Source organism: Cupressus sempervirens, chromosome 10, assembly GCF_028749045.1.
Source record: "Cupressus sempervirens isolate cs-2001-9-10 chromosome 10, ASM2874904v1, whole genome shotgun sequence".
NCBI lineage: Eukaryota > Viridiplantae > Streptophyta > Pinopsida > Cupressales > Cupressaceae > Cupressus > Cupressus sempervirens.
Genome location: NC_143127.1, coordinates 327101462 through 327128840, shown reverse-complemented (window position 1 = coordinate 327128840; position 27379 = coordinate 327101462). Strand labels below are relative to the sequence as shown.

Genomic DNA, 27379 nt, shown 5'->3' with positions numbered 1-27379 from the left:
AGGGGTCTGTATTTAGTTGAATGCATACATCTTTAAGTACCCTAATGACTTTAACTTATGTCTTATCAAGATAGATTACAACTTGATTGGTGGGTTGTGGAGTGACTCTTAGCCTTTGAGAGAAACATTATGTTGCATGAGGTGCCTAAATCCACAAGGTAGTTAAGAAGGGTCTTCCCAAAAATTCAAATACTTAGTAGAAAAGGAGGTACCTCTATTTTATCCTTGAACATGATTGCAATATCTTTGATGGAGTTAATTTATGGAGAGTTTACCTTTTGTGTGTTGGAACTTGTAGATGCCTTGATGTGGTCCAATGTCTTCAAAAGTACTTCCCTTTGGGTAGGACAACTTTGTAACATGTCATACCTAGAAATATTTTCCTTGGTTCTTTTCAATTCATTGGCGGCATTGTACTTTTCTGTGGACCATGCAGGATTATTTAATATAGTGTGCACCGCTCCTTATGCTCAAGAGTGTTGCACTTAGTTAGGTGTGCACTAATGTAGGATTATTTCTATCTCACAGATTAGGAGGAGTTAGGTGTAATAAAGGGGAATCCCGTTAGTTAGTGGTTCCTTCTGATTACATGAATTGTTTGTGTTGCAATCATTATTACAGAAAGAAAATACTTCAACTAACTCAAGTTCTACCTCTGGTTGAAAAGGAACACAAATTCATTGTTGAAAATGATTTTTTTGTCTCAATGTGCAATGACATATCATAGGATTCTAATAGTATTGTGTTGAATTGAAGAGGGGGAATGTCACCTGTATCTTGTGAGCTTTGGCCTATGTTCTAATTTCCCCCACAGAACATATTATTATTGGATATATTTTGGTTTATATCCACCTAATTGACTTCAAAAAATTAGACATTATTATTAATTTATGCTGGTATGCTTTCATTTTTTAGCTAAGTGTTCCATTGTCATTTTTGTCTAGGAAATCCAGTGTTGCGATCTGATGGGTTGAATTTATTTCCAATAGTTTTGTTCCCATAAGAGTTGAACTTCTTTAACTTGCTTTGTCCATAACTGTTGTTGTTCGAGTTTCCATTGAATAATTAGAAATTTTTATTTTGCCATTATGAAAATCACAAACTAGTGAGCTCATTTGTGACTCGAGACATGGTTTTCTTCATTTTCCTCAACTCGAATGTCACATTTCTTTCAGTTTCAACTCAATCTTCTATTAAAAAAATGCTACTTTTAGAGGTTCATATCCTGGACAGGTTATGGTGGATGTCAAGATTGCAACATCCTATCGTATTGGCATGGGATTTAGTGAGGGATACTAATTAGACATCATCAACATCCCTCGTATATATGAAAGTACCATTAAGGTGGTGTTATTTGGAACCATCATACCTCCACCATTCAGATTGGGCTAGTTCGTGAAAGTGACCACTTCTTCAAAAACACTCTCTAAAGTGTCAATATTTGTGGCAAGAAGTCTTCTCAGGAAGATAGTAGTAAGTTTATCCATGGAATTTAAATAGATTTGAATGACAACTTCTAGTGGTATGGTGTAGGGAGTCTCCAATCTTTGGTACGTCATATGAAAATGATGGCTAAACCAAGAGTTGGTTTTTTCAAGTCTCATTTTATCAACAATAATTTGTGATGAAAGATAACCAAGTTGATATTTGTCTTGAATTGGTCTAGGAACAAGTTCTCAAAGCTACCCAATTTTGAATAGATGTCAGTGGTACATTTACATGCCAGTTCAATGAAACTTCTCCCAAAGTGTATGGGATCAAATGGAGGACCACATCTTCATGCTATATTTTTTTTCTATTATAGATTTCTTTAACAATTTTTATGTGATATTGTGTTGTTTGAGTTTCACCATAGAAGAAATTTGGACAAAAGTTTTCATGATTCTTTAGGAGATCATGAAGTGGACCCTGTAAGATGATAGGAAAATCTTGTGCATTGGAAAAGAAAGCCATGGGTAAAGGGGGTGGCAAATGACTTTGGTGTTGAGAGATATTTTGTGAGATGGTTGTGGTGGGAGTATTGAATAGTGAGGCAAAAGACAATGATGGAATTTGTGGAGCAAGTGTACAAAGCTTCTGTATTCCTTTGCCACTATGAGACTTCTAGAAATGATCATGTTCTAGAAACTCGTGCTTACTAGGCAAGGACCTCAAATCTTGTTGAAAAGGGGACATTGGGTCAAGATCCTCCAGTTTATGTACCTCTAAGGTGGTGCACCTTAGTGTTTAGTGCACCTTGTTGGTTGATGCACCTTCACACTAGCACATCTTAGTGATTGTGAAAATCCAAACTCGAAAATTCTACAAGCTGCAGAATTCTACGCTCAGAAATCTATGAATCTGTAAGATTTTAGACTTTAGAATTTTGATAATGCCCTCCTTCTAGTGCCACATCTATATAGCAGTAATTTTTCCCAATGCCAATGAAATAAATTCTTACCAAAATTTCTCTCTTGAAAATCTAATCAAATTGGCCAACTCCAAGGTTCTGGATGGTAGTTTTCCAAGCTGCTAGGTAGCTCAATTGAAGATAAATGTGAATGTTCACAAGGAGGCTTTTGCGGGTATCTTTAAATCTACAAAACTCTGAAGGATGTTATCCACATATGAATATGATTTTTGTGTTTTCCATTTTATGATGAATTCAAGTTCTAATGATGCAGCTATATGAATTCCTATTCTAACCAAGTCTTCAAATAAAATAATAGAGTTAGGGTAGTAAGAAATTTAAAGGAAATTCTTGAAAAAATGAAATTCCTAATGGAAATAAATCAAAGTAATAATGCTTCTACCAATTAAATCTTCAAAAGGATCAATTAAGAAATGAATGAAATTAGGAGAAGTATATCCTCAACTCCACTAATCTAATCATCAAAGGGAACGATGAAAACTACAGGATATTTCACAAATCATCAAATTGTATAGCCACAAAAATAACACTTACACAAGAAAAATTGCTATGCTAGAACTCGAAAGTGATCCTTTCTCTAATTAGTCACAATAGAGGAATTTGTTATCAAATGAAAAAAATGAGAACTAATTGATAACATGAGCATTAACATACAATAAAACTATTGGCTCCATCATTGTTCACAAACATAAAATTCACAAGGGAAACACACATGCCAACAAGAAACACTACACATAGAATGAGAGCACCAATATCATACATTATTGCATCAAAATGTCTACCTTGAATACATATTACATATTTTTTTATTATCACAAACCCCATCGTTAATTTCATTTTTAGATCTAGGGCTTTTTCCTTGCAAAAAGCATGCTAAAATTACTAATTTTAAGAAAATTATGTACAAATAGACTCCTACCTAGGTGCTAAGTGCATAGACCTTTAAATGACTCAAAAAATTCTAAAGAACAATAAGATGAGAAGGGAGAAGTTTGTATATAATTTGGGAGCCTCTAGAACTTGTTTAGATCCATACTTGGGCTCCAATGTGTGTCTCTATCAGTTAGATTGCTGCTAAAACATGTTTTTATTGCATGAAAAACTAAAAAAATAGAACTAGCAATTAACTATCAACACCACTACAACTGATCAAAACTGTTGGCACACCTTACTGTTTGGCTCACCTATGTGTTTTTTGCACCTTTGTGCTAGGGCAGCTTAGGGTGGCAAGACCAAAATTGATAGAATTTTTTCCAGTGTCAAAACTTTGATCTCTAGCATCTGAGTTTTTTTATCCCTCTACCAAAATGATGTTTGCATGTGTCAGATTGAAATTTTAAACTATGGTGGTGATTTCTTAACTACTTGTCAAGTCTAAAGACTCATACTTAGTATGTATTTCTTAGCAATAGTAATTGATTTCTTGCCTAATTTATGCAAAATCTTCCATCTTGGAATCTAAATCCTTCAGTGCCTCCTTAGTCTTGAATACATGTCTAACATCATCTTTAGAAGATGTTGTTTCAAATAATATATAGAATTGTTGTACAATTATTTCAAAAAAATCTAGTTGGGTTCTTGAGCCATCTACAAAAAAATTCAAGTTGGTAGCACTATAATATTTATCTGCCTCGAAAACCTATTCCAAAACCTCAGCTTTCATTTCCTGAAAATCCTTGTAGATTCCAATCATAACCTTACTTTTGGTCACTACCTTGTCAATCCAATCATCTATCTTATCTAACTCTTCTGTCAACTATACATATAGTACCATCTTATATCTTTGACCCTTGATAGTCCTTAACGCTTCCAAATCAGTGCTCTAAGTAGCCACCTTATCCAACAACCTAAAATCTTGTTGCACCACTACAACCAATGCGTCAACATTATTTTGAATAATGTGCTATACATTTATATATCCCTCAATTATTTCTACTACTCTGTCCTCAAAATTGGGGCACCATCTCTAATATGCATCCAAAAATGAGATTGTGGGTGCCAGGGTCAGAGATCATCTTTTGAGGGAAGCCACTAGGGTCACCTCAAGATGGTCATGGTCTATTGGCTTGACTAGCTCCTTTATGTACTCCTAGAGCATATCATTCTACTATCTAAATTCCAAAATCATAGTGTCATCTTCATCCAAGTGCCAAAATAATTATTAAGGCTTGTGATAGTAAAAAAATTGGTCATGTCTTGGATGGCCTTCCCTAACACTACCTCTTTCATCTGATAGTCTTTAGGGGAAATATCTTCGAATTTTGCATGGGAAGGAAGAATAGCTATATGTGCTATTAAGTAATTGTTATGATTCCTCATGACAAAGGTTAGTTGCTTAGGATCATCTTGAATAGGTGTTGATGTCTTCACTACCTTTGTCAATGCCTCCAATCCCTTAGCCTCCGTACATTCTACATACCTTTGTTGGCGAGTAAATACCTCTCACTTTAGTCATAATGGAGTTGTACCCATGGGTGATATGTAGTGGCCTATAAATGAGATCATTTTAGAAACTAGCATGTTTCTCTTGTCACTCTTTTCTGGGGTCTTCTCCATCCTTGGTGGCTCGACTAATAGAGTCTTTGTTATCATCCTTGGAGGAGAGGTCTTCAATACCTCTATAAGTGGTGTTTACTCTCTCTCTAGCAATTTGTCCCTCCTCTAAAACCTCAACAGTGTGTAATTTCTAGAAATCATCCATGTTAACCATCTAACTATCTGATCTAGTGATTAGTGGTGACAAAGTGGTGGTCTTCTACTCTAATGGTGGAGGAGGAGGAAGCAAAAGTTCTTTTCTTAGTGGTGTAGGTGTTATACCCACTAGTTCTTGTAGAAGTGGAGGCAATTTATTTGAATCCTTGCCTAATGATTCTCTCTATAGAGTATCCCTTATCCCCCCACCCTCTAAATGGGTCCCTTTGGGCATAAAATTTAACTCTTAGAAGTTAAAGACATCAAATCCATATCCTTCTATGGACTCCATCTATTTTTCTTATTCCTAATCTATAGACTCTTTGAGCTACATGGGTTGTTCCCAAATAGAGGGAGATGTCTAGGTTGCACTCCTTCGCCTTTTTTCTTCGATGACCCTAGTTGATTGGTTCCTCTGATTGAACAAGAGATATTCAATCTCTTCCCCTTGCTCTTTCTCTTCTTCTTCTAGTATGGTCTCCAAAATTTGAGGAGATGTGGTGTCCTTCATTTTTAGCTTCCTCCTCTTTTCTCCTATCACCACTATTTCGTTCATATCCCTTTTAGGTACCAAGAGAGAAGCCTCTATTTGGGTAGGCATTTCTTCAAGTGGAGCCTAATATTCCTCTCCCTAAGCTTGTATTTCTTCACTCTAACCTTCTTCTAGTCGAGTTGCATCCTCTTGCATGACCTTCTTCCTTTTCTTCCCCTTGACCTTATCACTACAAAATTATAACACTTCCATCTCATGGTCGTATATAGTCTTTGGTTGCACTGGGGACTTCTCTTGGCAAGCTAGAACTATGAATTTAGTTGCTTTACCTTTCTTGGGCTTTGTCATAGCCTGTAACATTGGTCTATTAGGAACTAGCTCCAAGTGAAAAAGCTTCCTCACCCAATCTCTAGTCAATTGAATGACATGTCTTGCCTGATGGTGTATGTCATCATTCTCTTCTTGTACAATATCAAAATTCATTATAGGCCTTCCAAAGATCCTGAACCTATTGTATAGCAAGTTTAACACACTAGGACTATCTTTATTCCATATTTTAAAAGGAATGTAAAAATTGAGGGCTCTATCTAAAAGTTGTAGACCCATCCTACAATAGTTCCTGATTCAGACATTGTAGTCATCTACATAGTTCATCTAGTGATCTTTAGTAGTAGCATCAAGTATCAACTGCTTCCCTACGAGATGTTGGACCATCTCTATGGTGTCAAAATAAGGTCATGATAATGGATATTTGTCTAAGGGTTATTCATCCCATTCAATCTCATACATAACTATATCCCTCTTCTTCTTGACCTCGAAAGCTCTAATGGTGATGGACCATACACATGTCTTCTTGTGTTTCTTTCTCTCCCTATCATAGGATAAGGCCAATTACCTAGCTATCTCCAATAATATCAATCTTTTTAGTAGATAGCAAGGAATATTTTTGGACACAAGAGTGTCCTTACCACTTAGATATAGGTGAAAGTGTTAAACTAAATGAAATAAGAACCCACTTGAGCTACTCAGGCGACAATTTCCATCAATAGTCTCTTTGCATAATCCCCTTAAATGAACCATATCATAGAAAAGATGAAACCATCATTCATGAGTCTATACACTAGGCTCTTAAATGGGAGCTTCTACTATACCAAATGAGGGTGCACTATATATGGCCAAGCATTGGCATCTTGCATGCTTCCTCTCTTTATCAGTATTGGATAATCAACAAACTTAGCTTCCAGAATGTACACCACATAGGAAGTCATATGTAGAGGAAAAAACTTCACCAAAATGAGTTGTTCAAATAGTATTGGTGATGATAAAAACTTAGTCAATTGGTAGTCCCCTTTTCTTGATGGTTTCTATGAAATTAACTATCCATGTTTCAAGATGGCTGGTTGTAGGGAGTCCCATGACTCTTTTCAAGAGCACTATGTGTTGAAGTTGATGAAAGATCAACCCTACAACTCCCAAGAATCACCTATATGTAAAAACTTTTCATAGAAAGAGAGGAGAAAAAGCTACAGAGGATGGAATTCATAGATCCATTTATGAGACATTCTTGATGAGCAAAAAGAGAATTTTCTATAAGAAAAAGTGAATGAATGTTAGATTACAAAGATAAATCATCCTTAAAAAGGAGATCAAAACCCTATAAATAAAACCTAGGTTGCATGATGATAATTAATAAAATAATTAATTATTATATGCCCAAATTTTAGCTTAATTAAACTAGTGATAATAAGTAACTTAATAATTAAATCAATATGATTTCATTAATAAGAAAATACTTTATTGGTGTCTACCCTTGAGGAGTACAAACAAGTGCTTGGTGGTGGCTCATTTGAATATGGATCTATAGTAGGTTTGCATGTGGGGGTTCCGTCGAAGCATTTCAACAGCATACTAGTTTTTGTTTATTGCAATGGGTTTTCCTTATGTTTGGTGTCTACGAGGACTTTTTCAGTTTGTTGGCAGTTGTTCTAGTTTTTGTTTGTTTTCCTGGCTTCAATCTTTGCATGGCAGAGATTTCTATGGCATCAATTGTGGATCTTTCTTGCATGGAAAAGGATCATAATGGGTCCTCTTCAAGCATGCATGCACAACAAGTAGATACATTTTATATGAGTGCTAGCCCTAATATGAAAAAGGTCAATGGGTGTCTTCCTAGAATCCAGGATCACCTAGCTTTGGTCATTCCTCCTGATTTGGTGGAAGAAGATGCCTCATATTGGAGTAGACATGCTCTAATCTATAAGTTTCTTGGTATTCATATTCCTTTGTCCACTCTTGAGGCCTAGATCTAGCATTCCTAGCAGATTAAAGGAGATATGGACATTATGCTTGTGGAAAATAGCTATTTTATGGTTATTTTCTTGAATATTATAGATCACAATAGTGTTTTTGAAGGTGGCCCATATTTTTATAATCAGGTTAGATTATTTCTTAAACCATGGCATGTAGGTTTTAATTCAGCTAAAGAGATTCCTTCTTGAGTTCCTATTTGGGTTTGTCTACCTCGCCTCCCCCTAGAGTTTTGGCGAGAAGACATTTAACATAAAATTGCTAGTCTCTTGGGAAAGCCTGTGGTAGTTGCTACACAAAACCTTGATAAAAAGGGGTTTTTTTTGCCTAGATTTGTGTTGAGATAGATCTAAATAATCCCCTATTGGATTCAATGGAAATTTGTTTGAGATCTTCATCATGGATTCAATAGTTAGAATATGAATCTCTCCCTTTTCAATGTTGGTTTTGTCATGACTATGGCTATCTCCTATGACATTGCCCTAAAGTTCATAAGGAAGCTCATTCGCCCTCTTTGGAACCTCCTCCTCTAGGTAAAGAGGACAAGGGAAAGCTCCCATGATGGTTAAACCTCAGGGAAAGGACAAGGAAGGATTTTTAGCTATTAAAACTAAGGCTAAAGGACAAGGTCGGAAGAGGCCATTCAAGGATAGACAAAGAGATGGAACCTTTAACAAGTTTGAGGTGCTAGAGAATTTAGCTTTCGAAGAAGGGGTTCCACATGTGGTCACTTCTAATAGTGTTGGGGTTAGTATGGAGATTGTACTAGCACTTGAACTATAACCAGTTCAAGCTATTCAAGGACAACAAGTTGCTTAGGTGACTTTAAATAATTCTACAGAGGATGACTTTTTTTTGGCTGATTTAGCTAGAGAAGCTTTAGTTTCATCTCAAAATAATGGTTCATCTCATAGATTGGGAGTGTAACAATTAATCCTTAAGAAAGTCCTACTGATAGCTCCTCAAAAGGGTAGAAGATAGACCTTGAAAAGATAAAAGTGACAAGAGATCTGTTGGTGGAATTTGGGTTTGTTAAACCTATTGGTGCTCACTTTTCTCAAACCCCTCAATTATCATTCTCTCTTGAAATGTGAGGGGTTTGAATGTCACCTTTTGTCAAAAATTTATTTGTGATTTGATTGCAATTCATTCTCTAGATGTCTTTTGTGTTCAAGAGACTAGGGTTTCTGTTGAGGTTATACATCAACATGCTCCACTCATTTGTTATGATGGTCACTATCAAAGTATTGGTGCACAAGGGAATTCTGGAAGTTTGGCTCTATTCTAGGAACCTCAAAAGATATATCCCCTTTGGTGGATTTCTAATAATTATTCAATCTCTACGGTGGTTACTACCTTGGACTCTAATGAGACTATTCTTATGATAAATATTTATGCCCATATTAACATTCGTGGGAAGATTCATCTCTGGGATCACATTAGGTATGTGCATTCTTCTGCTCCTTATTTTCCTTGGATTTTAGGAGGGGATTTTAATTCCATTTTAAGTCTTGAGGAGAAACGAGGAGGTTGGGATAGGCTTGGTCCTGCTTCTAATATTTTTCAAGCCCAGGTGGATGTTCTTTCTGTTATTGATGTTAAGCCTTCAAATGGGGTTTTCACTTGGAAAAATAGATAGAGTGGTTAGGAAGCTATCTCAAAACATTTGGGTAGGTTTCTTGTTTCATGTTATTGGGTTGGTAGTGGCCTAATTAAAAGTTCTAAAATTCTTGATCAGAGAGGTTCTGATTATTGGTCAATTAAGTTCTCTTCTTCTCCTATGGCACTCCCTAAGAACCCTTCTTTTATATTCCAACTTATGCGGCTCTAAGATTCATCCCTTTATGATTTGGTGGCTAAGTGGTGGAGAGAGAGTGGCCTGGCTTATGGCATGGCTATGTTTGTCTTTGAGCAGAAACTTAAATATATCAAATATCATCTTAAGAGATGGAATACTTCTTGCTTTGGGGACCTTTAATCTAGAAAGTGGAATGCTCTAGATCATCTTATAGTGATTACTCACCAAATCAGGGACTCTAGGCTTACAGAGGCTCTTGGTAGGGCTGAATCCTAGGCTATGCAGGATATAGAAGAATGGGAACCTCAAGAAGAGATTTACAGGAAACAAAAGGCTCACATTGATTGACTGCAAGAAGGGGATAGAAATACTACTTTTTTTCATCATTTTGTTCAGGCTCATCGCAATAAAGGGTATATTTCTTCTCTTGTTACTCCTGAAGGACTTAAGATGTCTTCTTAGTCTGTTATGACCAAGGAAGAACTTCAATTTTATTCTAACCTTTTTATTAAGGATTCTCAACCTGCAGCTAAGGAGGAGAACTTAATTCTTTCATGCATTCCTTCTCTTATCACTAATGCTATAAATGATTCTCTTCTTTGTCCAATTTTGATATCTAAAATTGAAGAGGTTGTGTTTGGGATGAATAAAGGTAAAGCTCTAGGCCCAGATGGCTTCCTTGTGAAATTCTTTTAGGAATTTTGGGAAATTATTAATATGGATCTCTTGGAGGTGGTTTAGGATTCCCTTTAGAATAAGCAAATGCTTCATGCATTGAATTGTACTTTACTAACTCTTATCCCTAGGAAAGAAGGTGTTGACAATCTTGAATCCTTTCATCCCATTGCTCTTTGTAATGTTGTGTGCAAAATTATCACCAAATTGATTGCTGATAGACTCAAGATATGCCTTCTAGTTGTGATTTCAGAGGAACAAGGCAATTTTGTGGCTGGTAAGCAAATTCTTGATGGAATTGTTATTGCTTCTGAAGTTATTCATTCTATGCATACATCAAAAGAGCAAGACATGTTCATTAAGTTGGATATGGCTAAGGCTTATGACAGAGTCAAATGGAGTTTTCTCCAAAAGATCCTCTTGGCCTTTGGTTTCTGCCAACATTGAGTGAACTAGATTATGAGTTGTGTTACTTCAGCTTCTTTTTCTATTCTGGTGAATGGTGTTCCTTTAGAGCCCTTTGGTGCCTCTAGAGGACTTCACCAAGATGATCCTATTTCACCTTACCTCTTTATCATTCTAGCTGAGGGTTTGGGCTAGTTTCTTAGGCTTCGTGCTCACCAGGGTTTGATTCATGGGTAGAAATGGAGTGTTGTCTTGCCTCCTATTTTACATCTTCAGTTTGTGGATGATACTTAATTTATGGGATAGGCCCATCTTCAGGAAGCTACTTCTTTTAAGAATGCTTTGGATGTTTATCTTGTAGCTTTAGGATAGAAAATTTGGGTCTCGACAATAAAAACAATTCAAATGAGGTACCCAAGCACAACCAAATCTCTAATAAAATGATCATGAAGAATACCACTAAAGCATTAAGCTACAAACACTCCTAAATTGCTGATCTATAGAACCTCCACTATATAGAACATGAGCAAGTAGAGAAGAATAAATCTAAAGAGATGATCAATCAAAGATGGAAGGTATCTTCATGGCCTCCAAAAATAGGAATGAAAGAATGTCTATATGGTAAATGATCTGTCTCACGGAAATGTATAGGTATCCATCCATTGCAATCACCTTGTACATTGTATCAAATACTAGATAATAGGTCACTCCATCAAACCAAGAAAGAAATAGAACTAACATAACCCCCCCATAATGCTAAGAGGTAGGATATGAACATTGAAACTGAATGCAATATCTCCTATAGAAAGAAGAACCAAGAGCATCAAGAGTGCACAAGAAGTACAAACACCTATAATGGTGCATGTCATTAACACATCGTGATGTTAATGTCATGGAAGGAACATTCACTTGACAAAGAAAAATGGTGAATATGGCCAAGATGAAAACCCCAAAGGCACTTTATAATGTAGTGCAAGTACAACAAAACACAAAGATGTGCAAGAACCTGAAATGTAATAGAGTGACACTGTATCTCAGTGTGTTTGCAAAAATACTACAAAAGGATGTCAACAAAGATCAAAAGAGACATAAGTTTGATATAAAAGATAGTACAACCCATGACAAATCATCTAAATAAATGAAATATATTCCAAGACCTAAAATAACCAAGATATTTACTTAAGCACAAAAGAGGAAAAAACTAAATAGGATGTGCTTGGAGCAAAATCTGGGAAATAGAATATCTCAAGATATGTCTCCTAGAGTGCAAAATAGAATCTCTAACTTTGAATTCATAAAATAGAAACCAAACAGCATCAAAATTACAAATAAACTACACCATCACAACTAGCTTTGAATCAACTTTCTAATGATATCTTGTTTGCAAAAAACAAGGCTGGATGAGAAAGTTATGACAAAACAATCATAGCTAGGTCAAAAAAGAGTCAAAAGGGAAAAATAAAAATCACTACCTTGAGACTTGTGCCAAAATCTCTCGAGACTTGTGCCAACTAGCACCAAAAATCACATCAGTAAATGTTTTATTTTCTTACTAGAAATTGTCTTGGAAAATGTACAAGTTTCATACCAAAAATTGCCCTAGGAAGTGTGCCAATTTCATACCAAAATTGCCCCAAGAAGTGGGTCAAAAATCTTGATTTTTCAATATGAAAACATTGAATCCCATGCCAAAAAAAAAATCAATTTTTAAGCAAAAAATCTCAATTTTTGTGCCTAAAAATTATAGAATCGTTGCCTTGGGAAATCTGCCTAATTTAGTAGCAATTTGTTTTGCCTCAAATTATAACTATGTCCAAATTGGGCAAATTTTATATGAAATAGGGGTTTTTGGGTGCTTTAATCTCAACATTAAGGTCCTTTTGGGCTCAAAGTGCACCGAAAAAAGGTGACCCCCCAGATCTATTACAAAAATACACTAAGAAATGAAACCCTCTAAAAGAAAAAACAACACAGATCTAAAAGCCAAGTCAAGCCTCTCATAAATAGAATAGGTGCATGAAGATCTGGAGCTCTTATAACATGTTGAAGTTGATGAAAGATCAACCCCACAACTCCCATTAGTCCTTTCATAGAAGGAGAGGAGCAAAAGATATGGAGGCTAGAATTCCTAGATCCAGAGATGAGACATTCTAGATGACTGAAAAGAGAAATTGATATAATCAAAAGTGAATAAATGTTAGATTAGAAAGAGAGGTCACCATTATAAAGGAGATCAAGACCCTAAAAAGTAAAACCTAAGTTGCATGATAATAATTAATACAAGAATTCATTATTAATGTCCAAAGCTTAGCTTCAATAAACTAGAGATAATAAGTGAATTAATAATTAAATCAATGTGATTTAATTAATTAATAAAATACTTTATTAGTGAAGATTCATTATTATATGTCCAAACCTTAGCTTTGGTAAACTAGAGATAATAAGTGACTTAATAATTGAATCAATATGATTTAATTAATAAGAAAAATACTTTATTACTCTAACACTATGTCGTAGCCAATATTGTATATCATATGTCCTCAACACATATCAACCTTTCTAGGTCTCCTATTGGTAGGGGGTCAACCAAGAAGTTACTTCTCTTTCACTATTCCTTTCACCTCATATTCGTGTTCCCTGTACCACTTGTCTGCTATGTCAAAATTTATCTTTTGGAATTGGTTTGTAGGTCGTAGGTGGAACAACTTCTCTATATTTTTAGGGCATATGTCCAAGACCATCTCCCCAATGAAACTTCTCACAACCTTCTCCTCTAGCATGCAATCATGGGCCAGTGCCATGAGGAACTCTAAAGATTGAATAGACATGGGGTGGGAAGTTGTGTTTCACTAAATTGCTTAGGATTAGTGACCAAATCAACTCTGATCACTCTATTGGTTTGTTACACAAAACTAGCAATGTGTTCCAATCAATATGTCCCATTTCTATCTCTCAAACCTCTAAATACTTGTCTACACACCATAATTTCTTTGGGGCACCCTAAAACTTGAAGTTTATTGATTTGGGTGCTATCATTGCCACCATAGATGATGATGATGCCATTTAAACCTATACAAGAGACACATGTCAATAATTCAATGTTGAAAGATTAAAAGATACCAACTGGTATGACCAAACTAGCAAAACTTGATGAGAAACTTAACGAAAAATCAACAAAATTGACAAAAGGCCTCTAAAGCACAAAGCACACATTTTGTACCTAGCACACATGTGTAGGTGCACAAAGTGCACTAGGCACAACCTTTTTATTTTGAGCTCACAATATGCGCAAGTAGGGAACCTTTTCGCCTTGCTCACTTGTGTTGGTGTGCAAGGTGTGAAGGTATGGTCAAAATGCCTTGCTTCAACAATGATGCTTAAAATAGGGGCACACATGCCACACATTTCACACCTTGCTAAGGTGCACAAGGTACACATGTGGGCACTTTGCATACCTTGTGTTGTATGATCATTGGATGCATAGTAGTGGAGGTGTGAATGAGTGGTCTTTGGGGGTTCAAGGAATGTAAATGACTAATAGGAGAGGGGGTTTCACCTATTTATAGGTGTAGGGGTTTAATAGGTGTGCACCCAACACACCTATAAGGGTGTGCAAGTGAGCATGTGTGAACATTTCTCTTACTTGGAAACAAATGATTTTCTAGTTCCCCAAATTTTGTTTTGTGTTAACCAACTAGACATTTTAGACTGACCTAGACCTAGAGGGAGACCCATCTGTCAAGGCACTCAACTAGGTGGATTGTAGTGGAGACTGGGATCCCTTGCCCTAAAAGCAAAGAGGGGGTCCCCTTTTTTGTTAAAAAATGGGGTGTGTGTTGTGAAGTCATGACATAGCTCACTTTATATGAATATTTTTAATGTGGATTTATCTCACCAAAAAAAATTGTCTAAAATGTAAAAAATCAATAAGGATTCCTAATGAAATAATGCCTTTCACTTAAAATCATAATGGAACTATTGTACATTTAAATATTTTAAGAATGAAGATTTCTTGAGTCATGAGTCATAGTTAATCATGACTCAAGCAATCTTCATTCTTAAAGTACTTAAATATACAATAGTTTCAGTATGATTTTAAATTATAGGCATTATTTCATTAGGATTCCAAGACCTCCCACATGAGAGGCTCACAAGTTATTATTGTGTTGTGGTCTCTTTGCTAGCATGAGTTCTGATTATACTACATTTGGGGAGTATTCTAAGCATTGAAGAGTATTGAGATGTTGCTTTCATGACTGTGTTTGTCATTGATGTCAACATAGCATGGTTCATGTAAAGACTGGTAGAGTAGCAAACACATAACTTGATGGTATGGACAATGGTCTAATTGTCTAGTGATGTACAGTTATAAACATGTTTGGCATAGTCTCTTGATGATATGGTCAAGTGCATAGAGTCTAAGTCAAAGACATATGAAAGTTGTACTTGATTTATAGAGAGCAGTTCAAAGACAGGGTATTAGGAAAGTAGTTTTTGATGTTTGTTGGCTATCTTACATCTAAGATGTAATGAAGAGATGTGTAGTCATGAAGTGATAGAGGATAGTCAATTGATGTTGTTAGTGAGTGTGCAAGCCCTAGTATTGCACGTGTGAAGTTTTTTATAGACTATGAGCCAACAAAGCTATTGTAATTATACTTAATTAATTATCTTATAATAATTAATTGGGAAAGCCTCAAGGTCAACTCAAGGAATTACTATGAAGATATGGTATAAAGGAAAGATGTTTTCCTTGATTTTAGTGTGTGTTCAATTATTGTGATCATTGTATGAAGTGCTAAGTGTGAAAAGAAGTGTAGTACTTACTGAATGCATGTAAGCGATCGAAGGGATTATTGGATACAATATTTGTGATTTGGTTACAAGATCACAAGGAGCAGAGATCTGGTTGATAGGACAAAGTAAGAGGAAGGAACAATACAATATAATTATATTATTTTGCAAGGAATAATATAGAGATCATTTGGACAGTAGGTTCATTGGTCTTATCCTTGAAGTTTTTTGGGCAGTAGGTCTAGTTGTCTTCCACAACACCTAATAGGGTTGGCACAACTCCAAACAGGGTTGGAATCTCCTAATAGGGATTCAAAGTCTCCTAATAGGGACTCATATGTACTGAATGTATTCATAGGCTACTAACAAGGTCTATCCTCTAACAAGGAATATTTATATTAGTACATCATCGTGTGGGTGCCATCCCCATCGAGGTTTTCCCTTTGATCAATGGTTTCCCTCGTTAACATATCTAGTGTTATTGTGTATGAGTATCTTGTTGTGGTTTCAATTTATATTACTCATATGGTTAAGTTTTTTAAAGGTTGATAATTATGATATTATTTGGATAACTGATTCCCCCCCTCTCAGTTATACCAATGGACTATATATTCTAATAATTGGTATCAGAGCCTCAGGTCCTTGAAGGATAAGCTTAATAGCTTTGGGAGATCGATGGTGAATATTTTTAGAAATGATAGTCCTAGATTTGATGGGGCCAACAATGATAGTTGGAAGGAGAAGATGAAGACTCATATGTTGTGCATGGGTCTGAGATATTGGATCTTGACAAAGGGAAAGAAGACAATTGTAGAAAAAGCAAAGCTTGAAGGATGCAATGAAGAAGAAAGAGATCTATTCATGTGTAACATGAGAGCAAGAGAAGCTCTGCTAACAATTCTTCCAGAGAATGAGTATAGTTAGGTAAAGTCACTTGAAATATCTTATGAAATTTGAAAAGCATTAGAATCTACTTTTGAAGGTGATGATCATGCTAAGTGGATGAGATTACAAAATTGGATATGTGCATTTCAAGATGCTAGAATGATGGAAGATGAATATGTAAGAAGTTATGTTGGTAGAATATAACAAATTATTGTAAGAATTTGGTCTCATGGTGGAACCAATCATGATGATGAAGTTAAAAGGAAGATCTTGAAAAGTTTCACAACGCTATTCAAGCCAATATCTCAGATGATTCAGCTAGTAATGCCTTGCAATGAGGATTTCACAAAGGAAACATTAGTTGGACAATCAAACTAAGTAGAAGCAGATCTGAGATAGTCTAGAGATTTAGCAAGATTTGAAACAGCCTTCGGTGCATTGAACATTCAACATACTTTTACAAGGAGTGCAAGCACTCATGGAGATTTTGCTAGTAGCAACATATCTGATGAAGACAAGAAGATTAAAGAAGGAATAGCCCTTCTAGTGAGAAGAGAAAAATATGGTAAAAAAATCTTTAAATGTTGGACTTGTAATGAATTTGGTTATTATGCATCTAAATGTCCTAAAAGAGAGAAAAGGTATAAGGAAAAGTTCAAGCCTAGAAGAGATAGAGATAGAAACTGTCTGTATGCTAATGAAGATGAAGAATATGATGAAAAAGGTCAAAGTGAAAGTGATGATGAATTAAGATTTGTGGCTATCAAGGAAGACGATCTTGATAGAGAAATTAGAGAAGAAAGAGGTCTAGTTTGCCAAGTGGAAAATAAGTCTGATTCGATAATTGATGGTGGTTGCTCACATCACATGACTAGTGATATAAATAAGTTTGTTAAGTTCAAGAATCATGATGGAGGTTTTGTTAGAGTTGGTAATAATGCAGCTTGTCATATAACAGGAATTGGATCCACTACTCTTGATGGTAAAACTAACATTGATGATGTTTATTTTGTTGATGGATTGAAGCATAACTTGTTGAGTGTTCGATAGTTGGTGGACAAGGCTTATCTATTGCAGTTCACTAAGAAGACTTGTATTATCAAAGACAAAGATGGTAAGATGATTAGAATTGGCACTAGATCTAGAGGTTCAGTTGAATCCTACTAAAATAACATGTTTGGTGGGTAAAGTGGATAATAGTTGGTTGTGGCATATAAAATTTTGTCACATAAACTTTGATAATATTGTAAAGGTTAGTAGCACTTTTTTAGTCAAAGACTTGCCTAAGATTACAAACCCTACTAATGTAGTGTAAGGAATGTATTTTGGCTAAGAAAAAGAAAGTATCATTCCCTAGCAATAAGTTCACTACCAAAGAGAAGCTAGAGATCATTCACATAGACCTAAGTGGTCCTTCTAGAATAAGAGGATTCTATGGTGAAAGGTATTTTATGATTTTTGTTGATGATTTCACTAGAATGATGTGGGTAGCATTTCTTAAAGAGAAATCTAAAGCTTTAAAGAAGTTAAAGATATTTAAGAATAGAGTTGAGAATGAATTTGGTGTTAAGATAAAGTATTTGAGATCTAATAGAGGAGGAGAATTCACCTCTAGAGAGTTTATTATATTTTGTGAAGATAATGGAATCAAAAGGTAGTTATTTGCACCTAGAACACCTGAGAAAAATGGGATTGTTGAAAGAAGGAATAAGTCGTTAGCAGAAGCAATGAGAGCAATATTGTTTGAGAATGATTTTTCAAAGACATTTTGGAAAGAAGCAATTAATATAATAGTATACACTCTGAATAGAATACATATCAAAAAAGGTATGTACAAGACACTTTATAAACTATGATTTGGTCGCTCACCATCAGTTTAGTATTTTAGAATATTTGGGAGCAAATGTTACATTAAGAGAGATGATGATATTGGTAAGTTTGATCCAAGAAGTGATGAAGGTATGTTTCTTGGTTATTTATTGAAAAGCAAGGCTTACAAATGTTTCAACTATAAAACTAAGACAATAGTTGAATGCACAAATATAAGGATAGATGAAAAGTTTGGAACCAAGGAAAAGATGGTAGATTATTATTAAGATGAAGAAGAAGATAATTCTCAAATATTTAGACATAATGTTGAAGCTTTCTTTGAGACTAACAATGATTTGTAGAATGATGTGCTATATGTGAGCAAAAAGGAGAGCATAGATTTGAACCAAGAGAAGAGATAAGAATTGAGATATCAACTCCTACCTGTAACAAAAATTTTACAAAGAATTACCTTCCTAAATAGATAATTGGAAGTAAAGGTAAAAGTGTGATGATAAGGAATAGAGTAAATGAGGATATATGTCTGATATCTCAAGTTGAGCCTAAGAGCACAGATGAAGCATGTAAAGATGATCATTGGATTAAAGTAATGAAGAAACAATTGGATTAGATTGTGAAGAATAATACATGGGAGTTAGTTCCTAGGCCTAAAGACAAGAATGTGATAGGAACCAAATGGGTATTCAAAAACAAAAATAATGAACACGAAGAAGTTGTGAGGAACAAGGCTAGACTTGTCTGCAAGGAATACTCATAGCAAGAAGGCATAGAATATGAGAAGATATATGCACCTCTAGCGAGAATGGAAGCAATAAGGATGTTCCTAGATTATGCAACGAATAAATAAGTTCAAGATTTATCATATGGATGTTAAATCAGCTTTTCTAAATGGAGAACTTGAAGAAGAGGTATATATTGAACACCATGAAGGTTTTCCTTTATTAGAAGAAAAAGACATGGTATGTAGATTAAATAAAGTTTTATATGGCCTAAAGAAAGCACCTAGAACTTGGTTTGCAAGGTCAGATAGTTATTTTGAAAAGCTTGGATTTGCTAAAGGTACGATAAACAATAACTTGTATTTGAAAGAAGTTGAAAATGGTTTGCTAATTATTGTAATATTTTTTGATGATATCATTTTTGGAGGTAATGATAAAGCAAGTGATAAGTTTGTTGACAAAATGAAGAATGAATTTGAAATGAGCATGATAGGAGAAATTACTTTTTTCCTAAGATTTTAAATTATACAGAATAGTGATGGTATTTTCATTTCACAAGGTAGGTACTTCAAAGATTTGTTGAAAAGGTTTGGTTTGGAAAGTTGTAAACCCATTGGTACGCCTATGATAACTAGTCACAAATTATCAAGTAAAGATGAGACACCAGTAGTAGAGCAGAAGAAGTAAAAATTCATGATTGGGGGTTTGTAATATCTAACTCACACTATACCAGCTATAGCAAATGTTGTAGGTATTGTAGCTAGATTTTGAGCTGATCCTAAGGAGTATCATTTTGCAACAATAAGGAGAATATTAAGATATTTGAAAGGGACATCTAACTATGGAATTTGGTATAACAGATCGAGTGATTTCACTCTATGTGCATATACTGATGTAGATTGGGTAGGCAATATGGATGATAGAAAGAGCACCAATGGTGGAGCATTCTTTATTGGAGGAAGATTAGTTTCTTGGTTAAGTAGAAAGCAAGATTGTATTTTGCAAAGTACTATTGAGGAAGAGTATGTTGTAGCAGCAAATAACTATAATCAAGTTACATGGATGAAGAAGATGTTAAATAATATTAGAATTAAGTTTGAAGAACTTGTTATCGTTTACTATGATAACACAAGTATAGTATGTCTGCGAATCATGTATTGCATTCTAAGTCTAAGCATATATCTACTAAGTATCATGTGCTGAGAGAGAAAGTAGTAGAAAAAGAGATTAGATTGGAAAATGTGAGTACTAAAGATCAAATTGCAAATATCTTTACAAAGGCTTTGCCTAAAGATACTTTTGAGTACTTAAGAGGTATGCTTGGAGTTATGCCTCTGTCTACTTTATAGTAGATGATGCAGAGAGTGCATTAGTCCAGTAGTATAGAGCACTACTGTTAACGTAGACTAAATGTTGATGCTTCTCATATAATGGAGTATCTATGATGATCTGAGTCACTAAGGACTCTAGGTATTTCATATTGAATAGTTTCTTTCATCACTGGAGTTGGTTGATGGCTTATACTGGTAATTGGTATTTAACAATTGGTATGTTTTAATAGTGAGATTGAGGTCTTTGATATTGATGTCAATGGGGGAGAATATACATGAAAAAATATCTCCTAAGGTATGGGGGAGAGCATCTTCTAAGGTATGAAGGAGAGATATCTCTTTAGAGAGATTTAAAAAGATTCGTGAAAGGAAGCAATAATATGCACCTGATGTATTGTGAATTGTTTAGTGTGAAGTAAACAATTAACATTCTAAGAAGAAGAAGTATGCACCTATCTGCATTTTTTGCATTTGACATTCTTTTTAGCATGTTGATAGCTAATGTCGATCTCAAAATCCAAAGGATTTCAAACTTGCTTGATGGAGAGGATTTGAGTAAATGAGAACAAAAGTAGCAACAAAGTATTACTTGGTATTATTGGAACTTAGATGTTTATTGTCATCTATGATACCATCAATGTCAAAGGGGGAGATTGTTAGCATGAATGCTAATGATAATACATTTGGGGAGTATACTGAGCATTGGAGAGTATTAACATGTTGTATTCATGATTGTGTTTGTCATTGATGTCAACATAGCATGGTTTCTATAAAGACTGGCTGAGGAATAGATAAAGATCTTGATAGTACAAAAAATGGTTTCATTGTCTAGTGATGCACAATTATGGACATATTCAGTACAGTGTCTTGATGATGTGATCAAGTGTGCAAAGTCCAAGTCAAAGATGTACAAAAGTTGTACTTGATTTACAAAGAGTAGTTCAAAGATAGAGTATTGGGAAAGTAGTTCATGATGTTTGTTGGCTATCTTACATCTGAGATGTAATAAAGAGATGCACAGTCAGGAAGTGATAGAGGATAATCAGCTGATGACGTTAGTGAGTAAGCAAGCCCTAGTATCACACATGTGAATTTTTTTATAGACTGTGAGTAGATAGTGCTATTGTAATTGTAATTAATTAATTATCTTATTATAATTAATTGGAAAAGCCTCAAGGATGACTCAAGGAATTATTATGAAAATATGGTATAAAGGAAAGATTTTTTCCTTGATTTTAGTGTGTGTTCAAGTATTGTGATCATTGTATGAAGTGTGAAGTGCAAAAAGGAGAAGAGTGCTTATTGATTGCATGTAAGCAATCTAAGGGATTATTGGATGCAAGATTTGTGATCTAGTTACAAGATCAAAAGTAGCAGAGGTTTGGTTGATAGGATAAAGTAAGAGGAAGGAACAATAGAGTACAATTCTATTATTCTGCAAGGAATAATACAAAGATCATTTGGACAGTGGGTTCATTGGCCTTGCCCTTGAAGTTGTTTGAGCAATGGATCCAACTATCTTCCACAACTCCTAACAGGGTTGGAATCTCCTAACTGGGATTCAAAGTCTCCTAGCAGGGACTCATATGTACTGAATGTATTCATAGACTCCTAACAGGGTCCATCCTCTAACAAGGAATATTTATATTAGTACATTATCTTGTGGGTACCATCCCCACTAGGGTTTTCCCTTTGATCAAGGGTTTCTCTAGTTAAGATATATGGTGTTATTGTGTATGAGTATCTTGTTGTGGTTTCAGTTTATATTACTCATATGGTTAAGTTTGTTTAAGGTTGATAATTATGATATTAGTTGGATACCTAATTCAACACCCCCCCCCCCCCCCCCCAATTATATCAATGGACTATTTATTCTAACACTCTTTCCTCTATTTACCACAATGTTTATTTCTATTTATAAATATCTTTATATATTTAGTAAAAATTCATAAATTATTTTCTTTCTATTTTAACCAATCACATATATGAACCCTTGAATTTTCTACATGTGTCACTTGTCTATTATCTCTTCATTTGACCTTTTTCCACCTTGCATATGTTTAGGTCCAATGCACCTTATGAATTCAATAGAAATCTTCTACAACTTAATCTTAACCACGCATTTTCCTTATTGCCTCTCAATCATGTCCCCTCCTTTCAAAATCCTACCTAGCATTTCATCCTATGCAATTTCATCTTTCCTCTTAATCTTGACCATTAGTTTTTAAAAGGTTTCTATAAAAGATAATTTATCCTCACTTTGGTATTAATCTTGTCTACTCATGTAGTCAACTTGGCCATATATTATGTACAAACTTCATCATATTATCTTATGCTATCATATATGTATCATCTTGCTATCAATATCAACATAATTATCACTTATTTGTCAATCAAACATCTCCATTCACCATAGCCTCTTGAACTTTGTGCTACAAAACTCAAAGAACAAAAATTTCACTGACATGACATCTTGGTTGATAGAGGAACAAGGGAATTAAAAGTTTTATGAAATAATTGGGTTTGATTTGGTATTTATGTAATATGTTTCTTATGTTTTTATGAAGTAGTGTCTCTTGGATGATGATTGAATTTGTATGGAATTCTTTTCTTATGATTGGGCTTGATTAGGATACATATTTTTGCATGAAATTTTGAATTGTTTTCAAATATATATTCTAGTTTTATAATATTTAGATTAAATTAAATTGTAAAATATATTTTTTCAACTATTATTTGCATAGAATCATTTAGCAAAATTCAAAAGAACAAGTTCATTTTTTCCACTATTGTACAAATAAATAATTTATAATCATGCAAGAAAAATATGAGTCTAATTTACATATCATTACCTATTTTTATTTAAAAAAAACCTATAATAATATTGTTAGAAGAGAAAAATAAACATTTTAAAGTATTTAGAAAGATATATCACATATTTGAATTAAAATATTTTTTTAAATATACTAATGTAGCACATTACCTCATCATCATCATCGATAATGCTTTGAGCCTTAAAATATCTTCCATTTGATTGCATCCTATGTAATTGAAATAGAAGATTAGACATCTAAACAATGTTGTGCTCAAATCTTCTTCAATACAATAAAATATATAAAATAAAAATTTAAAAAATTGTTAAATAACTTCATAACTAATTTATTAATGGAAAATGATTAATATCATTATTAAAGTTGATTATTTATGTATAAATGATCATTTGTATTGAGGAGGAATCTCAATTCAGAATTATGTAGTTTTACTCTTTAAATTTCACCAAGCTAACAATGATCTTGGTTAGGAAGAATTGTTTTGTAGGTCTAAATAAATTGTACAATCATTATATGATAGTTTAGGAAGAAGGGATTGACCAAATATTGAAGGGTCAAAAAGATCATGTAACCAAAATGAGAAACATCTAAAGTAAATTATATAATTTAATCAGGAGGAAAAGGCTTCAAAGTTGTAATCTTTGTAAAATTACCAAACATGTGCAATCTTTGTAAATAGGGGAATTCCCCTATAGCCTAAATTTTTGCAAATTGTTTTTCAGTGGACAAAAGTCCCCTAGCCCATAAAATTATAGGGCTTATCACCCACCCCCTAGTATTATAAAGGCAGGCACTGCCCTACCAGATATATAATAAACCTTTGTACTAGCCCTTATAAATAGTAGGGGCCATAGCAGCCCTCCCTATGCATGCGTAGGCCCTTACAATACAAATAGTAGGGGCCATAGCATCCCTGCACCTACATGCACCTATGCATGCATTCATAGGCTCCTTAGACAAGATTGGAGGTGCTTTTCACTCAGTTCTTTTCTACTAGTGATCGCTTGAACAAAGTAAATGTACAATATTTTCTTAATTAATAAAATATTATAGCTTAGGTCTTTTACCATTCAATTTTTATTATAACTAATTCATTTATATTTTATTATAGTACTATCAATAACACTCCCTTCTCCATATTTTATTAATCATAATTATATCTTAATGTTCAATAGGCATAATCTTTTAATCTTTAAATGTGAGTAAGAATTATTTATACAATATAAATAAACATTAATCTTTTATAATAATTTTCAAACATTATTACTCAAGTAGTGAGAATTATATTATATATAAATATGATGACAAAAATTATATAATTGTGGTACTTTTATTAAATTTTTTTTTTATTTAGGTGAAATATTTGAAAATTTATATTCATAATTAAATATTCTCTTAATTAATATAATATTATGGTTTAGGCCTTTTACCGATCAATTTTTTTATAACTAATTCATTTATATTTTATTATAGTATTGTCAATAACCCTCCCTTCTTTATATTCTATTAATCATAACTACATCTTAATGTTAAATTGACATAATCTATTAATATTTAAATGTGAGTAAGAAGTACTTATAAAATATAAATAAACATTAACCTTTTATAATAATTTTCAAACATTATTATTCAAGTAGTGAGAATTATATTATATATAAATATGATGACAAAAATTATATAATCGTGATATTTTTATTAAAATTTATCTTTATTTAGGTGAAATATTTGAAAATTTATATTCATAACTAATATTAGTGGTAAACATTTTCTTAATCTTTATATTTGTTACATATATATGTTTCCATGCACTCACCTCCATACTTATTTTTATACATATACTCAAATAAATTTATCTTATCCATGTTAGAAATATTTAGAATAAATGAAGGGGGTGGTCATGAATGAGTTACTCGAGGTCATAAGTACCATTTGAACAATTAAACATAAAACATTTACAATTTTTCTTATCTTTTTGTTGGTCGGTGTCTATTGTACTAATAAAATTAATGTCTTAAACATAACATACTTTGTTGAATGTAAACATTATCAAATGTAAAACATGTAAAGAATTCAACACATATTTCACACTAGGATTTTACATGGCAACAAAATTTGGGAAAAACCATTAGCAACCTGTCACCATTTTTTCATTCTTTCGAAGTGAGCTCTATTAGGAGCCAACCCTGTTAAAGGTTTACAATACACACTATTAAATGTGACCTAGTTAGAGGATTTAATCACCCTATTAGGAGTGGCCTAATTAGAGGACTTTGGTCATTCTATTTAGAATGTCACCTTGTTAAAGGATTTACATAGACTATTAACTCTTTCAAATGACTGTTAGGTCAACCTCTATTAAAGGGATTTCAATACAAAATGTTTATAATGGTTAGAAAGAAAACAATAGGCTTTTGATCCGTATAATTACAACTCATTTGCAAGCTCAAATCACTGTTCAATCTATGTGTTGATTCACTGATAAAATTCCCATTGTCATCTTCGTTTGTGATTTTCTTGGCAATCCTTCAAGTAATCAGTCTTCTCCTTCCAACAAAACTTAGGCCATCTCCTCAGATTCACTTATCAATATCAGCAGCATATGCACAAGCAATTTGTAGTGCCTCTCATATTTGAAATCTATACATTGTTATATTTTGATCCAATAGATACTTGTACTCATGCTATTTTTACATTTGAGATGACCTGATGGTCAAATGTTATACTTTGATTTCCAGTATCATAGATGTTAGATTGCTATATTGTTCAGTTGATCATATCTGCATGCTGATGTCTTGTTGAGATGATAGTATGTTTTATGATGATATATGGTTATCTAGTATTTGGACATATCTTATGATTACGTTCTATGATTGGATTTAATGCTATGGTTATGTACCTCATTCTGGCTTTGTGATGCTTTATGTGAATGTGGGTGATGTAAATGGATTATTTTAGTATAATTAAATAAATGGTTAAATTAGGTTATTTACTACATTTATTACTTCGGCTATGTTATTATATGTGATTGAATTTGATCATGTATTTTAGTGTGCATGATTTATATCTCTAGTAGAGGTACATGGAGTTAGTGATTCAGTCGTTCATATTTAACCAATGGTGTCCCTCTATGGTTGACATATCCTATTTAAATTATTTAAATTAAACCCTCTGGTGCTTTAATAAATCCAAAATTGTTTGTATTATGTGATTAGACCTATGAGTGTGTCTGCATTTAGAAGTTTACATTTATTGTGAAAGTTATTAAGAAATTATGTGATTTTAGTTTAAGGGGTTTTTGAGTTTTATTTTTAATTAATTTTAATTCCCAGCAACTTTGTCATAGATGAATTCCAATTACTTGGAATAGTCTGCTTTCATTTGGGTCAAATTAGGGTTTAACTAGGTGACCTAGTTATTTTCCCTAATCCATTATTCACTCAAAAAGTGAAAAAAGTATCCAAAAAGGAATTTTATTCCTCACTTCTCACTTCTGGAATTAAGAAAATTAAGAGTTTTTTTCCAAATCCTCTTCTGCAGGATTGCATTTATGTTCATTATAGGAGCTACGAGCATGGGATCATCATGAGATTGGCCTCATTGGATCCAACTCGAGGAGACCTTGGATTGCCGCAACTTTTGGCAACTTCCATGGGATATTTATTTTATTGTGTTAATTCATGTTTTTTACCTTTTGGCTAGCAGGTATGGCTCTCTTATTTTTATGTTTCAGCTTTGTTTCAGAATTTTTTTCTAGTAGTTGTATGTTAGGAGGTTGAGAAATATTGTTCCCCTCTGTTTCTAATTGCTAGTTCTGCCCAGTTGGTTAGGTATTAACATTTCCTTGATTTTCAGGATGAGAGTTTGGGGTTTCGCACCATCATGCTAGTTGTTTTTTCATACAATGTCCAAACCCAATTTTTATTGGAAATTTATGGCTTATTCATCCTTGGGGTGAATGGGTTTAATTTTTTTTCTTTTTTGTCAATGTTGGGTTTTTGAGGTTTTTGCCTTGATTTTCATACCACCTAATTTTCTTGGCATAATGTTGGTCATGGACTTGGATGTACTTCAAATTATTATTGCACTTTTATGTTGTATTGGGATGTGTGACACATCTATACTCTCGAGCTTGTATTCGGTTGAGTGTGGTTTTTCTTGTGTTCTCATCCAACCCTTGTTTTACGATCTTCATGGTGTTGGTGTCACCCCA

At 33.8% G+C, this 27379-nt stretch overlaps 1 protein-coding gene across 1 annotated transcript in view; it reads right to left on the bottom strand.

The window, feature by feature from the left end:
• LOC149533946 (MADS-box protein AGL24-like) overlaps positions 1-27379 on the bottom strand; it is a 126719-nt gene that overhangs the window by 54396 nt on the left and 44944 nt on the right. The window contains exon 2 of the mRNA XM_089804701.1: positions 23322-23379. Within this exon, the coding sequence (XP_089660827.1) occupies positions 23322-23378 (57 nt within the window). The 5' untranslated portion in view covers position 23379. The remainder of the gene's footprint in view (positions 1-23321; positions 23380-27379) is intronic.